The 15,342-nt window shown below is 31.8% G+C and overlaps 1 protein-coding gene and 1 pseudogene across 2 annotated transcripts in view; one reads left to right on the forward strand and one right to left on the reverse strand.

Annotated features, from left to right (window-relative positions):
• Positions 1-1,317: 1,317 nt before the first annotated feature.
• LOC118600605 lies at positions 1,318-1,436 on the forward strand (annotated as a pseudogene).
• An 8,407-nt stretch (positions 1,437-9,843) lies between these two features.
• Positions 9,844-15,342, reverse strand: part of SPPL2A (signal peptide peptidase like 2A) — a 40,806-nt gene continuing 35,307 nt past the window's right edge. For both annotated transcript variants that reach the window (XM_016128573.2, XM_016128574.2), the window contains one exon: positions 9,844-13,509. In XM_016128573.2, the coding sequence (XP_015984059.2) occupies positions 13,435-13,509 (75 nt within the window). In that variant the 3' untranslated portion in view covers positions 9,844-13,434. The remainder of the gene's footprint in view (positions 13,510-15,342) is intronic.

The following is a 15,342-nucleotide window of genomic DNA, read 5'->3' on the forward strand; positions in this document are numbered from 1 at the left end:
CCCTTGCAAGACCTTTGCCTCTTTCCTGAAATGTTTTATTCTGAACCTGATCAACTACACTGGCCTTAGTCTATAAGTCTCCAATTCTTTACCACATGTGGTATGTAGAGACAACTATAAGATGTCTCATAAGAAAGTAGAAGTGAGAGAAATACAAAATAAAATTGCCCTTATAAAATCAATTCCTTAAACATCAATTTCCTTATTACTATCTCTATCCCTTAAAAAGTCTTTGTATATCACCATAGGCATATATACTCCAGTTTGAGGACTGCTGCCTCAGAACACTAACTCTGATTGTTCTTGTGATGGTTAATTTTATGTGTCAACTTGACTGGGACATGGAGTGTCCAGATTAAACATCATTTCTGGAGGTGGCTGTGAGGATTTTTCTGGACAAGATTGCATTTGAAATGGTGAACTAAGTAAAGCATATTGCCCTAGTGTGGATGGAGCATCCTCCCATCTGTGAGAGCCTCAATAGAACTAAAAGGTGGAGAAAGCAGGAATTTATTCTCTGCCAGACTGCTGAGCTAGTAATCAATCTTCTCTTGCCCTTGACTAGGAATTACACCATCAGCCCTCATGTTCTCAGAACTACACCACCAGCATCTCTGGGACTCCAGCTTGCAGACAGCAGATAGTGGGTTTTCTCGGAATATAAATTGCATAAACCAAGCTGTATATATTATATGTATCTCGGTACTATCTTCTCTGGAAAATCCTGACTCATAGAACCTCTATTCCATCTTGATGTTTCACTCTACTGATACATGCCTAGTTTTGTTGTAGAGAATTATAATAGTATGGTCAATAAAAGCTTTCAAGAAAAAAATTTTTAACTTAATAAATAAGAAATGAATAATTGAATTTTTAAAATTAAAACCCAATACCATTTATATTAGCACCAAAAAAAACAAAAATCTAACAAAATTAATACACAATTCAAATGAGGAAAATAATAAAACTCTGATTAAAAAAATCAAAAAAGCTATAAGCAAATGGGGGAGATACTCCAAGTATGTGGATAGGAAAACTCAACATTGTCAACATGTTAGTTCTTCCCAACTAGATCTATAGATTCAATACTATCCGAATCAAAATCCTAGCAGTTTATTTTGTGGATAGCAACAAACTGATTCTAAAGTTTATATGGAGTGGCAAAAGACCCTGAATAGTCAACACAATATTGAAGAACAAAGTCAGGGACTGACTTGATACTACCCACTTTAAGACTTACTACAAAGCTACAGTAATAAAGACATTGTGTTTTTTAAATATTAGACTAATTTTTTTTAGTTTTATTAAATTTATTGAATCTACAGCCATGCCATTCTGAACATGCCCGATCTCATCTCATCTCAGAAGCTAAGCAGGGTCGGACCTGGTTGGTACTTGGATGGGAGACCACCTTGAAATACCAGGTGCTGTAGGCATTTAAGAAAAATAAAACCTTATTGGGGTGACATTGGTTAATAAAATCATATAGGATTCAAGTGTACAGTTCAACAATATGTCATATGTGTATTGCATTGCATGTTCACCACCCAAAGTTAAATTTCCTTCCATTACCTAAATAGTAATTGGATAAAGACATTGTGGTACATATATACAATGGAATATTACTCAGCGATAAGGAAAAATGAAATACTGCCATTTGCCAATCTCATGATAATCTTGAGATTATCATGCTAAGCAAAATAAGTCAGACAGAAAAAGTTGAGAACCATATGATTTAACTCATGTAGGATATAAAACTGAAAGCAACAAATGAACATGACAAACAAAGACAATGTGGTTTTGATGAAAAATAAGCAAACTGGTCAATGGAACAGAATGGAGAGCCTAGAAATAGACCCATACAAATACGGTCAAGTAATATTTGACAAAGGAGCAAAGGTGTTTCAATAGATAAAAGGTACGAATGGTGCCGGAACAACAGGACATCTATATGGAGAAAAAAATGAATCTAGATATAGATCATAAACCATTCACAAAGTAAACTCTAAATGGATCATAAACCTAATGTAAGATATAAAACTTCTAGAAGAAAACACTGAAGTAAATCTAGGTGACCTTGAGTTTGGCTATGACTTTTTACATACAACTCAAAAGCATGGTCTATGAAAGAAAAAAATAATAAGTTCCTCTGTGAAAGATACTGTTAAAAGAATGTAAAGATGAGCCACAAACTGGGAGAAAATATTTGCAAAACACATCTCTGATAAAGGCCTGATATCCAAAATATACAAAAAATCCTAAAACTCGACAATACGAAAACAAACAACCTCAATTTTAAAATTTTAAGATTGAAAAATCTGAAGAGAAGTCAAAAGATCTGAAAAAACTCCTCACCAAAGAAAATATACAGATGTCAAGTAAGCATATGAAAAGAGATGATACATCGTATGTCACCAGGAAATTGTATATTAGAACAATAAGTTACCACTATGGACCTATCAGCTGGCAAAATTCAAAGCACCTATAACACTAATTGCTGGCAAGAATGTGGAGCAAGAGGAATGCAAAATGGTACTGACACTTTAAAAGATAGTATGACATTTTCTCACAAAGCTAAACATGCTCTTCCAATATGATCCAGCAATGTGTTCCTTGGTATTTACTCAAATGAGTTGAAAACATATTTCATTTTAAAAACCTGCACATAGATGTGCAGAGTTATGCATGACTGCCAAATATTCAAAGCAACCAAAATGTCCTTCAATATGTGGATAGATAAACTGTGGTACATCCACACAATGGAATATTTCACTGTGATGAAAAGAAATGAACTATCATACCATGAAAAGACGTGGAAGAGCATTAAATGAATATTGCTAAGTCAAAGAAGCCAATCTGAAAGGCTACATACGTACTGTATGATTTCAACCGTATGATGTTTTGGAAAAGGCAAAACTCTAATAACATTAAAAAGATTAGTGGTTGCAAGAGGTTTGGGAGGGGGCGAATGATGAACAAGTGGAGTACAGGTTATTTTTAAGGCAATAAAAACTATTGTACATGATACTGTAACGTGGACACACGTCATTATACATTTGTCAATACTCATAGAGTGTACAACACAAAGAGTGAATCCTAATGTAAATTAGGGACTTTAATTAATAATTATGTATCAGTATTGGCTCGATTGTGACAAATGTACCACACTAATGCAAGATGTTAATAATAAGGGAAACTGGGTGGGAGGGATGTGAAGGGCTATGTGGAACTTCCTACACTTTTCACTCAATTTTTCCGTAAAAGCGAAACTACTCTAAAAACAAACAAACAAACAAAAAACAAGAAAAGTAAACTGAAAACACAAGCGAAGGACAAAAAAATGATGTAAAATTTCATATTTTTGAAAAAGAGTTTGCTAACATTCTTAAATGAATAAAAATTGGTATGAAATCATTATATTTAAATTCCAAGCGATAAAATTCATATTTTAAAATTTCTAAATTTGGAATGTTATGGTGATTACATTTATTGTAAATATTTTAAAATGTGATGACAAAAATATAATAGTTGTTTTAGGTTGACTTTTTTTTAAATCCCATATTAAAATCATGTTTATTCATCTGATCTTCCAGTGGGAAAAATTGGGTAATCTTCAATGTATTCTTTATTTTTGAAATTTGGTATAAATTCCTAATTCCTTTGAGCTATATACTCCTTTACCTTCGTCCATAGTCCTTCATGTTCTTTGTGCATTTTTAAAAAAATTTTTATTAGTTTCAAGTATACAGTACATTGGTTAGACATTTATATAGTTTATAAAATGATCCCCCTAATTGCTCCTTCTTTCCTCTGTTTTCCACCTAGCCAATACATTAATGCTAACTGCATTCCCTATGCCGTGCTCCCCATCCCCATGACCATCGACTACTAATTTGTACTTCTTTAACCTTTTACCCCATTCTCCCAGCTCCCCAACCATTCCTCCCCTCTGTCACCAAATCATCCTCTATATTTGTGAGACTGTTTTTGATTAGTTTGTTCTTTCTGTTCCTTAGATTCCGCATATAAATGAAATCATATGGTATTTATCTTTCTCTGTCTGACTTATTTCACTCAGCACAATTACCTTTAGGTCCATCCATGTCATTGCAAGTGGTAGGATTTCATTTTTTTTTTAATGGCCGAGTAATATTCCATCGTATATATAAACTATAACTTCATTATCCAATCATCTGTCAATGTGCATTTTAGGTTGCTTCTATATATATCCTGGCTATTGTAAATTGTGCTACTATGAATATCAGGGTGCATAAATCTTTATGAATTATTGTTTTGATTTTCTTTGGATATTAGGTTGATTTTTTAATTGAGATTATAATTAACGTATAGCATTATATTAGTTTCAGGTATACAATATAATGATTTGAAGAATATGTATATTGAAAAATGATCACTGAAATAAGTCTACTTAATATACATTCATCCAAAGTAGTTTTACAAAATTATTTTAGGTGTTATGCAAACAAAAATGTTTGAGGACCATCATTCCAAGGACTTTTCATTGTTTTAGAAGAAGGTAGAAATAGTCATAGTATTTTATTGTTTCTTTCTTTTCTTTCTTCTCTTACAGTGTTTTAGACTTTAAGTTTCATAACATTAAAAAATTAAGATTAAGAACCATGAGAATAGAGATAGATTCTGTAACTCCCACACAGTAGGGAGGAGAAATGGATAAAATAAAATAAAAAACCTCGGTCAATCTAAAAAATGTCAGTGATTAGCTCCACAATTTCTTCTTTGCTTTTGTAATTTAAAATCTGTCAACCAATATAAACAATACTTGCTGTTCTATTTACAATTAGAAACTTTCAGAAGCACATATTGTTGATTTAAACTTGTAAACAGCTGTAGTAGGGACATGGAAATTTTAAAGCAACCATTTTAAACATTAGTAAATTCTCTGAGTTTTTAGGGTGTTTAATAATAAAAAGGTTTAATTTTTACCTAGAAAAAATATTTTTAGTATGCTATAAGTTTTAGTACATCTGAAGTGACTAACAAGTAGTACAATTTATGATTACTATCTCTGACACAAGTCAGGTTTTATGACTTCCCACAATTATTTAAAACATGCCTTACAAACCTTGAAATCCACACAGATAGTTATATTTACATATGTAAACAATAGTGAAACAATTTGGAAGCATCAATTATTACTTCCTTACAATGAATAGCTAGTATTTATTTGATAGTTCCTATTTGCCACATATTGTTCGACTCACTTAACATACATTAACTTATTAAATCTTCTCCATTCTATGAGGTAAATACTATAATTATTATCCCAGTTGTACAGAGGAGAAAACTGAGGCATAGGGCAGGACCAGGGTTTCAATCAAGACAGTCTAATTCAGAGTTGATGCCGTTAATCCTAAAGCTAAATTACCTTTTGTGACAGTAAAACACAACTGAGAAATCTGCCACTATTAATAAAGAACAGATTTTATATGATTCAGTCTTTCACAAAATCTTTTCCTCAGACTATTCAGTCAGCTAATCAAGAATCTTAATTTACAATGTTCATTAAGTACAAATAGTTGGCTGATATGACTATTTCCACCTTAATCATGCTCTGACTTCTCCCTGAATGGGATGTGCCACCCGTGTGCGTCCCTGGGCAACTGAGAAAGGACACTGTCTCAAAATTAAAGAGGAACAACTCAGAATGCTGGGGACATTAAAACAATTAAAATCAATTAAAGCATAGAAATAATTTAAAAGAGCGAATATATGAAATGTCTATTTTCTATAATTTTCCCTGTCACTTAAAATTAGACACTCACAAATGTTTGGCAAATTCTTTGTTTACATAAGCAGAGAGAGATTAAACCAGTTCCAACAAATTTTGCTGTACTTTGGATAGAGGATTAATGGATTTTCTTTCTTAGGCATTCTTTCAAAAGAATTAACCTGGTTTGCAAGAAAAAAGCTTATAAAATGGCAACCAAAAATATTTGAAATGTTTCAAATGTTAATCTCTAACCTCAGTAGCTTACTACAGTGCCTGACATATCATAGGTATTCAAGAAATAGTTCTTAAATAATCAAGAGGGTGAAAATAAATCTTCTTCGATTTTCTTGTGTGTAAATTACACAACATACAAGTAGTAAACATTTTTTAGTCTTTTTCTTTGGCGTTAGTGTATTTTTAAAGGAAAAAAAAATCTCTTCCTCAAATTTTCAAGCTCTGCCCCAAGTGACTAGATTTAGGCAAAGCTAGAACAAATGATCAGTAACCATAGAGAGAAATTCCCCTTTGTATTTAACAAAGACTGTGTTGATAAAGAATGTTATTGCTGGGACTACACGAACTTCTCTGAAGCATATGTGAGTGTATAATGAATGAATTTCTTTGGTTGGGCAGAGTTTAGAGTGGTCTAAGACTATATACATCAAGCTGTGGTAAACAACGGTAATTTCCTAAAGCTAATTTTGATTGTGTAGCTATTCCTAAATCATTTGATTCAACTACTTCCTGAGAAAGTGAAAACAACAGGAACAACTAATGAAGCTTAGGTAAAAATACCAGCTTCCAAATTTCAGTCTGAGGCAGAGACTTAATCACATAAAATTGAAGGATGAACAATCAGGTTGTACACATAAGTGATTCTGAATTTAAGGAGCATGAGATTAATTGGTGATTCTAGCTGTGAATTGTTATTCGTTTGCACTGACACATCAATGTTTTTGAGCAAAGATAAGTAGTCAAATATATATGAAAAACAGTCTATTTAAACTTGATTATCTAGTATAACACTTAAGTTGTTTGCTTTGATATTTATTCTGGATTGCTAAAAAATATTTTCTTTACATAGGTAAAAAATTGAAAACAAGGAATCTTTAAAAATATCTGATTTTCTGATACCAGATATAATTATTCCTAATATATATACAAATAACATATATTTCCTAACTTAATAACAATTTACTGAGATTTTAAAATTTAAGGTTATCTAAAGAAGGTCATAAAGTACAAGTTAAATAGTATTAAAATGAAGTTTCTTTAAATATATATGTGTTTATCTGTATGAGTATGTGTACACTTGCTTCACTATTTGTAAGAGATTTTCATCTTGTTTTCTGAAGATCTCAAAGGGATACCATTCAGGTAGCTAATCTTAACCTAATATACTTCAAAATTAGAAAAGCCAATTACAGTATACATAACACTCTAAAACATGTAAACATAAAATAACCAAGCAACCAGCTATTAACTGGATTAATTGACTCTGTGTTTTAAATATTTAAATACAATATGTGTTTAATAATGAATGATTCCAAATGTATAGCTGAAGAGTAAAAACATAAAAAGATGCAAATAAAAGCTGATGAATTGAACACATGTAATTTTGTGCCCTCATGAAACACTGTGAAGTAAATTTTCAAAACTAATGAAATATTTCATACATATACAAAATAGAAACAAACACTCATCACCTAGATTAAATGGTCGTCAAGATTTTCCTGCACTTTATTTGTTCTTTATTTTTTCTTATTTTCTTAATGAAGCTGATTTATTTTAAAGTAAATCCTAGATATCACATCATTTTGCTCTTCTATATTCAACATTCTTAAAATGAAGCTGAAAAATTCTCATTGCCTAATGATGTAGCCATCATAAGGGTTGTAGCACAATGCATTACTCACATTTGTAACGATGCTGGCATAAATAAACCTACTGTGCTGAAAAATTCTCATTGCCTAATGATGTAGCCATCATAAGGGTTGTAGCACAATGCATTACTCACATTTGTAACGATGCTGGCATAAATAAACCTACTGTGCTGTCAATCATGTAAAAGTATAGCACATACAGTTATGTACACTGCATAATACTTGATAATAATAATAATAAACTTCCATGCTGCTGGTTTTTATATTTATTATACTTTTCAATGTTATTTTGGAGTGTACTCTACTTATTAAAAAAAAAAAGTTTGCTGTAAAACAGCAATTTACTGGCAGCAGCCACAAACATCTTTTACTGAATCTCCTTTGCATCATTTTCTCTTGTATTTGATTTAATCTAGTGTTGTTTTGTACAGTAAGAGGCTGTATATGCTTGTAGCCTAGGAGCAATGAACTATACCCTATTGCCTAGGTGTGAGGTAGGCTGTACATTCTAGGTTTGTGTTAAGTACACTCTGTGATGTTTGCCCATCCATGAAATCACCTAAAAACACATTTCTCAGAATATATCCCTAGCACATGACACATGACTAAGCGGCACATGACTGTACATGTTAAAAGAATGGACATAATGATGCCATTCTCACATCTAAAAAATGATCAATAATTATTTGGTATTGCCTTATATCTAGTTCATAACCAAATTTTTCAACATGTGTCTCTCAAATATTGTTTGTTGAATTGGGATACAAACAACATCCACACAAATGATTTGGGTGTCAAGTCACAAACATTTCTCTTAATTTAGAGCAGCACCTCCTTCCTCAGTTTTCTCCTCAATGCTATTGATTCACTGCAAGAATCAATTCAGTTGTCCTTTAAATGTTGCATACTCTATATTTTTAAGTTTGCTTTCTTGAGTGTCATTTAACTTGTTCCTCCATCCTCTAGATTTTCCTTAGTTATTAGTTCCCGCTCTAAATTTGATTAGATTCTAGGTTATCTTTTTTAGCAAAAACCCTTCATGGAGCGTTGTGCTTCATACTGCACCATATTGAAAGGCCTACAATGTCTGGTTGTCTCACTTCTGGTAATGCTAATATTTATCAATGATTTCAGCTGCTGACGGCTTAAGGCCTTCCTTTCATCTAATGGTTTCATATGCTAATAACCATTGCCTAAAACAATTTTCATTTGGGATTATAATGTGGTTTTTTCTAATCTTTTCATTCACAAAAAGCCACAGATCTCCTACCCTATTTCATGTAGCTGAGTAAATGTCCCTCTCAGACGCTGGCAGAAAACTGGAGTTTTATTCTCTGGAGAGAGTAAAATAGGGAGTAGCTAGCCTAGAGGATACCAGTAACAATTGACGGTATGTATGGGTAACACACTGAAAATGGTATTTGAGTGAATGTTTGCATACAGAATTTTGAGACTCTCCACACTTTCCCCAATCACATAACTCCAGGAGTTTGGAAGAAAAAATGATACAAATAATTTACTATTTAACCATCTATTATTATGAATATCTATTAAGAGAAAAATAATAAATTTTATAATTTGTATTTTGAATCTTAATAGAAGTGTATGATAGAAAATGCAAAAAGTACACGTATATAGTGAAAAATAAATCACCCTCTTACCCCTGTCCCTCAGCCATCTAACCCCACTTCTCTTCCTAAAGACAGCCACTCTTTTCAGTCTGTTACACATCTTTCCAGACATGGGCCTGTGGCATGAAACAATGTTCCTCTGCAGCAGGGCAGGGAGGGAACAGGACTTCCCCAACATGTGGTCAAGACAAAACACGCTTCAGACACAAAACTGGGCCAACCACATCTGAGTTAAAAAGAAGTATGATGGCAGAGGATCTTAGTATTTGTGGAGACAACATCAGCAAAGCTCAAAAAGCTCTTGTAGTTCATCACGAGAGCTACAATACTTTTTCAGAAAAAAAGTCTGTACATACATTAATTCAATAAATATTTATTAAGGGCTATTATGTATCAATATAAATTTCCAATAAATGACCCACATGAAATCTAGGTTTTGTGGATAATTTGTCAGACTTATACAACTACACAATTTCATAAGTGATTATTACCATTTATACTGTATGTGAATATGATCTAGTAGTACACTTTTAGTCCATTTTCAATTATTTTTACTAGTCAAAATAAAACATTCAAATTTCATTTTAAAATAGAATTTATTGAATATCATAATGAATTCAATACATTAAAAATTGTTTTTCTTGTCAGTATTGGCACATAATGAAGAGTTTTAAAGCACTGCTAACACTTGAAAAAATTTTTAATTTTAAATCATGTTCCATAAAAAAAGCCTAATAGTATTATAAAGTATTAATTTATATAACTTACATATCAAAGTGTTCAAAAAAAGAATTCCACACTCAAACCAATCATCTAAAAAGTAAAAATTCAATCTCATGTATTTTTAAAAAGGTTCTCATTAAACAAAATACAATAAGATATAAAATAGACAAAAACTACCAAATTTACATTGATTGGTTTTACTATGAAATTCTGCAGGCTAACCAGATAAACTTCGGCTACTTTTTTGAAACAATCAATATTCCAAAGGAATATTAGTTGTTTACAATACTTTTCATGCCTAATCAAAGGAACACATGGCATTAAATATTCTATATATTTTTTCTCGTAATTGGCAATATGGGACTATTATAAAACTTTAGTTTATAAGAAATAATTTCCCCCCAATGAGCAATTTCTTAGATACAAAGGATGTCCTTAAGTATAGAAACATTAAACGAGAAAGTTCACACACATGATCTTCACTAGAACATGGCCTGTATATTACTGTCGATCATTTTGTTTACACTGAAAATTCAGTAATCCAGATCATGCATACTATACAATTTCTTTCAAATTCCAAAACAGAGTAATTTGATTTAGATCTCTTTAATTTACAGAGAATTAAAATATTCCAGGAAGCAATATTCAGTATTTTTATTTTATTTACGTTACCTTCCCCAACCTGTTTAGAATTATTTTCTGCGATAAATAGATCACTGAAAATAAATTTTTAAACTGTAGAATTAGTTATTTGGCATGATTTTAAACTGAACTCTTTTCTTTGCTAATGGAAAAATATAAAGCCTTTCAAACTAGTACATTCCACTAGTCTGAAATGTAATTCCTGTTTTTGATGTCTCATTGGTTGAAATCAGGCTGATAATTTAAAAAAAAAAAAAATAGAAATCTCATTTGTATTTACTATAAATGCACCATTTCAGCAAAATCTCTATGGACTTTAAACTAAAATCTATGAATGCAGATGGATTAAATGTTTCTTCTTTCAAAAGAGAAATGTCAGGTTCTACTAGTAAGGTACTGCTAATCAAAAGAATACAAGCCAGAAGAAAGGATAATGTATCAGAATAGCAAGGTCTTTCCTAACAAACCTCATATTTATCTTTGCTGAACTAAACTGAAGTAAAAATCACCTATATTACAATTTGAGATATTTGGTTATTTATTTGATAAGCTACAGAAATGTTTATGGAGAATTTCTAAGAATAATTTTTTTCAATAAGTAATAATACAATACCTTATTGACATGTTTAGGAAAAAACAACTTCTCTTCCCCTTAAACTTATGGGTTGTAGGAGAGCAAGAGAAGAAGACATGATACTGTCTTTAAAAACCAAATTTTCATCTCCCCTACCCTTTGTTCATTTTGATTCCCAAAATAAAATATTTCTGTACTTTATAATTTCTCTAAATATTTTCAGCTGGGTTGATTGAAGGATTGTTTAAGTACAATGTAAAGTTGACACTGAGGATGGAGAAACTTAAGGAATTTCACTTTTTGTTTCTTATTTCTAATTAATAAGATTTTAATAGCACACTAGAACAAAGTTTAACTTCCTTGTTAAATAATGGTTGGATAAAGTAGAATTTGTATCAATGAACCAAAATTTCGAATTCTACATGTAACATTTTCTTCAATGTTCTTCATAAAATGTGGTTGAGGCTTTCGAAAATCAAAAAGCTGGGATAAGAGTGCAGATAATTTTACTAAAAAAGCTGTATTCTGGCAAACATTTTATTGATATTATAAAGGAAAATATAGTTGAAGCTTTAAAATGGCACTTAATCTCTCCTATCAGAGTCTGCCAAATAAATTAGATTCTTTGGAAAAAATTCAAATGATATTATGGAGGCAAAATTAAGATTAACTCTTACTTGTCAGATACTTATCATTTATCAAAGAACTCATAAGTGTATTAAGTGGAAAGAGGGCTGTCAAGAGAGCCTATCTACAATTTACTCAGCAGGTTAAACAAAAATATCTAATTCTCTCAAATGCTAAATTTAGTCTAAACATCGAAGCTCTGAATCATTTTAAAAGACATTAGCTTTATCCTTTAATCAATAGACCTGGCCTTAGAATGAAAGATCATAGATTTATTCACATATCTTGTATATTATTTACAGAGAAATGCAAAATTCTGCTGCCTCTGCAATCACTTGTCATTTGTAAATTTCTCAAGAGAAAATAAGAAAAGGGAAAGACAATTTGACGTCTGATTCCCAGTAGAATGTTCAAGGCCACATCTGAGATTTAGCAAAGAATGAGAAAGATATTTTCAAGCTGGGAGGTACCAGAGTGATTAATTGGTCTAACTTACTCATTCTATAGATTAGAAAACTGAGACACAAGTGTCTTGAACTAAGACAGTTTACACAAACTCTTGTAATATAATTAAATTGAGACTAACACCCAGTCTTCTGTCTTTTGTCTCCAATTCTTTCCTCTGAAGCACACTCTCTATATTAGTAAACCATCCTCCGCCAAAATATTAAAAAGTTAAGAGGTTACCTTTGGGGAAAGGAGTGGGAATCAGGAAAAGAAGTGGAGGAAGGATTGTCAGAGATGTTACACTCAAACAAGGAGCCATATGTATCAATATACAACTTGATAAAAAAATAATTTATACAAAATATCAAGCCTTAACATCAACAGAACCAAACTTCAGAGATCAGAAATACTGTAGTTAAATTGAATGTTAATGTAGAAATATAAGCTACATCTTCAAGGAAACAGCAGACCACTGAAAACTGTGAACTTCAGTTTTTGTGTCCTCTTAATGACTAGTTCTATATATTATGTTTCTCTAACCTGGAAAAATAATCTAATATAATACATATGCAATTTGAAACAATTTAGGTTCTCAAGTTTAAAAAACGACTGGAATCTTTTTTAACTTATACTATAAAAATATTTATTTATGTATATTCCCAAGTTATATTTTTCTAACTTTTGCAGTGATAAAAGACCAAAATTTCATTGTTGAACTGCCTTTTTGCATGGTCTTAAATAGTTATTTCTATAGATCATAAAATCTGCATAAACCTTTACAATAAAATCTGTTCAGGAACTCACTTTGACAGAAATACTTATTTCTATCATTAGAGTTGAAAAGGAACAGATTTCAGTAAGAAAAGTGCAGGGGTGGGTTAAGACCTTTTTTTAGAAAAATATACTGTATATAATACATTCTGAAAATTACACAGGCCATATCCTTTTATTTACTGTGAAGGCACAACTTTAACATAGTTAAAAGCAAATGTATTTTAATTATTTATGATGTAATTGTCAGTACCAGCACTTAGAAATACACATTTACAAGCTATCATTGAAGATTCTTTCAGATTGTCAATTCGAAAGTCAGTTTAAAAGTCAAACTCTATTTGTAGATAATCAATTGACACATTATGGCAGGTCCATGTAATATTACTGTTGGACAATCTGTTCATCCGGAGTCACAGGGTTTTCTTCGTTTGTTGCATAGTCCGGCTGGTCCATCATCTAGGTATAAATAAAGATGTTAGGAAATGCAAATTTTCAACTTGTCACTAATTTGGCAAACAGATTCCCAATTTTTAAAAATGAGACAGAGTGCTCAATGGACCACTCTGATGAGCACTCCCTTTTGGAGTAATGTACAAGTTCAACATCCACGCTCCTAAAGGACATGGTTGAAATGACAATGAACCTTTCAGCAAGCCCAATCATTGGACTCAGGGCCCATTTGATAATTGCTTTCTCCAGATCTTCACTATTTCCCTTACCCTAAATGAATACTGCCCTTCATGGCAATGGGAACCCTACTATAAAAGGATGATATTCTTGATGCTTATTCCAGGACACTATACCAGTCAGCGTCGACTCCTAGAAGTGAAAAAACTAAAAATGGCCCCATGACTCACTGTAAGAATACTTGCTGGTTCGGGAACAGTGTATCCTGATTGACACCTTGAACTGACTTTTAAGACAACTTAAAAATGATATGAAATTTTGGAAATATTGTATGACAAAAATTTCTACTAAAAACAAATAACTTGAAGGTACTTAAGGTCAAACAATATCTAAAAACAAAATCAAGAATACATTTGCTATAGACTATTTTAGAGGAATTAATTACCAGTTAAATTTTTCTCAAACGATCACTTTAGCTCTTCCCATATTCCCATAAAAATCTTTCCATATTTGGGAATGAAGGAAGAAGTGCTTAAAATATTTTCAGTGTTTTTACCCTGTTTTCAGATAAATTCCTTAAAAATAGAAAAATATACTTGAAGTCTTCGTGAATATTGTCAAAGATTTTTAGATTAGTGATTAAATTTCAATATTGTGATGCACTTTTTTTCTCCTTTATCAAGAATCAGAAGAAAAGACCAGCAAGATAAATGTTCCTATTTTTGTAAACTGATTCTATAAGCTTTATTGTTTTTTTGGAAGAGGAAGCAGAGATATAAAGCACTTCCAAATAGGGTCTCAGGACTTGCCAGACAAAAAGAATACAACATGAGCTGAGCCTTTCAGCTGACAACAGTCTCAAGTATAGAGACAGCTTATATAACTCAAACTTGTTGATACTCTGAGTCATCACAAATCACCAGTCAGTCAGTTTTTTTGAGGTCCCCTGTTTGCCAAAGATATCTCCTATTATAAAGGTAGTTACATGTGTGTAGCCACTTCTGGGGGGACAGAAGAAGTCAAATCAAGGCAGGTAACATATTTATTAAGCATTTTACTACATAAAACATAAGGTGAAGTTGTTGAAGAGCTCATTTTAGTCACAATTTACATGAAGGAGTGAAAGGGAAGCATGTAAGATATATTTAGCCTCCCTTTCTTCTAGCAATCTAGAAGCTCTGGGTGTAAGCAGCTGGAGCTGTGGTGAGAGGGGATGGAAGCAACCTCATCTAATGGATGGTGGGGAAACGCTCTTTCTTCCTCAAGACCTGTTTGTTTACCCTGGCACTTGTAACCTAAAGAAATAATAGCCTATATACTTTGTTATAATATGCCTCTTCTTTCCTAATGTTCAGGCACCTCATTGGCACTGTAATCTAATCTCTAAGTATAGAACTATATTAGTTTTAAAAAACACTTTAAAAAATCAACTTACTGAGATGTAAACGTCTCTACTCTGTATTTACCTTTCTTTACCGACTTTTCAATGAAAATAATACAGACACATATCATTTACTGATAGCTCTGCTTATTTATAATTAAACCAATTTCCAAAAACAGTTTAATAAAAACACTCATTAAAGCAGGGTTACTGGAGAGTTGTTGATACTAAAGTAGAGTTGTTCTAAGTATCTCTACTCTGACTAGTTAGTCACAGCTTGT

Source organism: Rousettus aegyptiacus, unplaced genomic scaffold, assembly GCF_014176215.1.
Source record: "Rousettus aegyptiacus isolate mRouAeg1 unplaced genomic scaffold, mRouAeg1.p scaffold_m13_p_3, whole genome shotgun sequence".
Classification (NCBI taxonomy): Eukaryota; Metazoa; Chordata; class Mammalia; order Chiroptera; family Pteropodidae; genus Rousettus; species Rousettus aegyptiacus.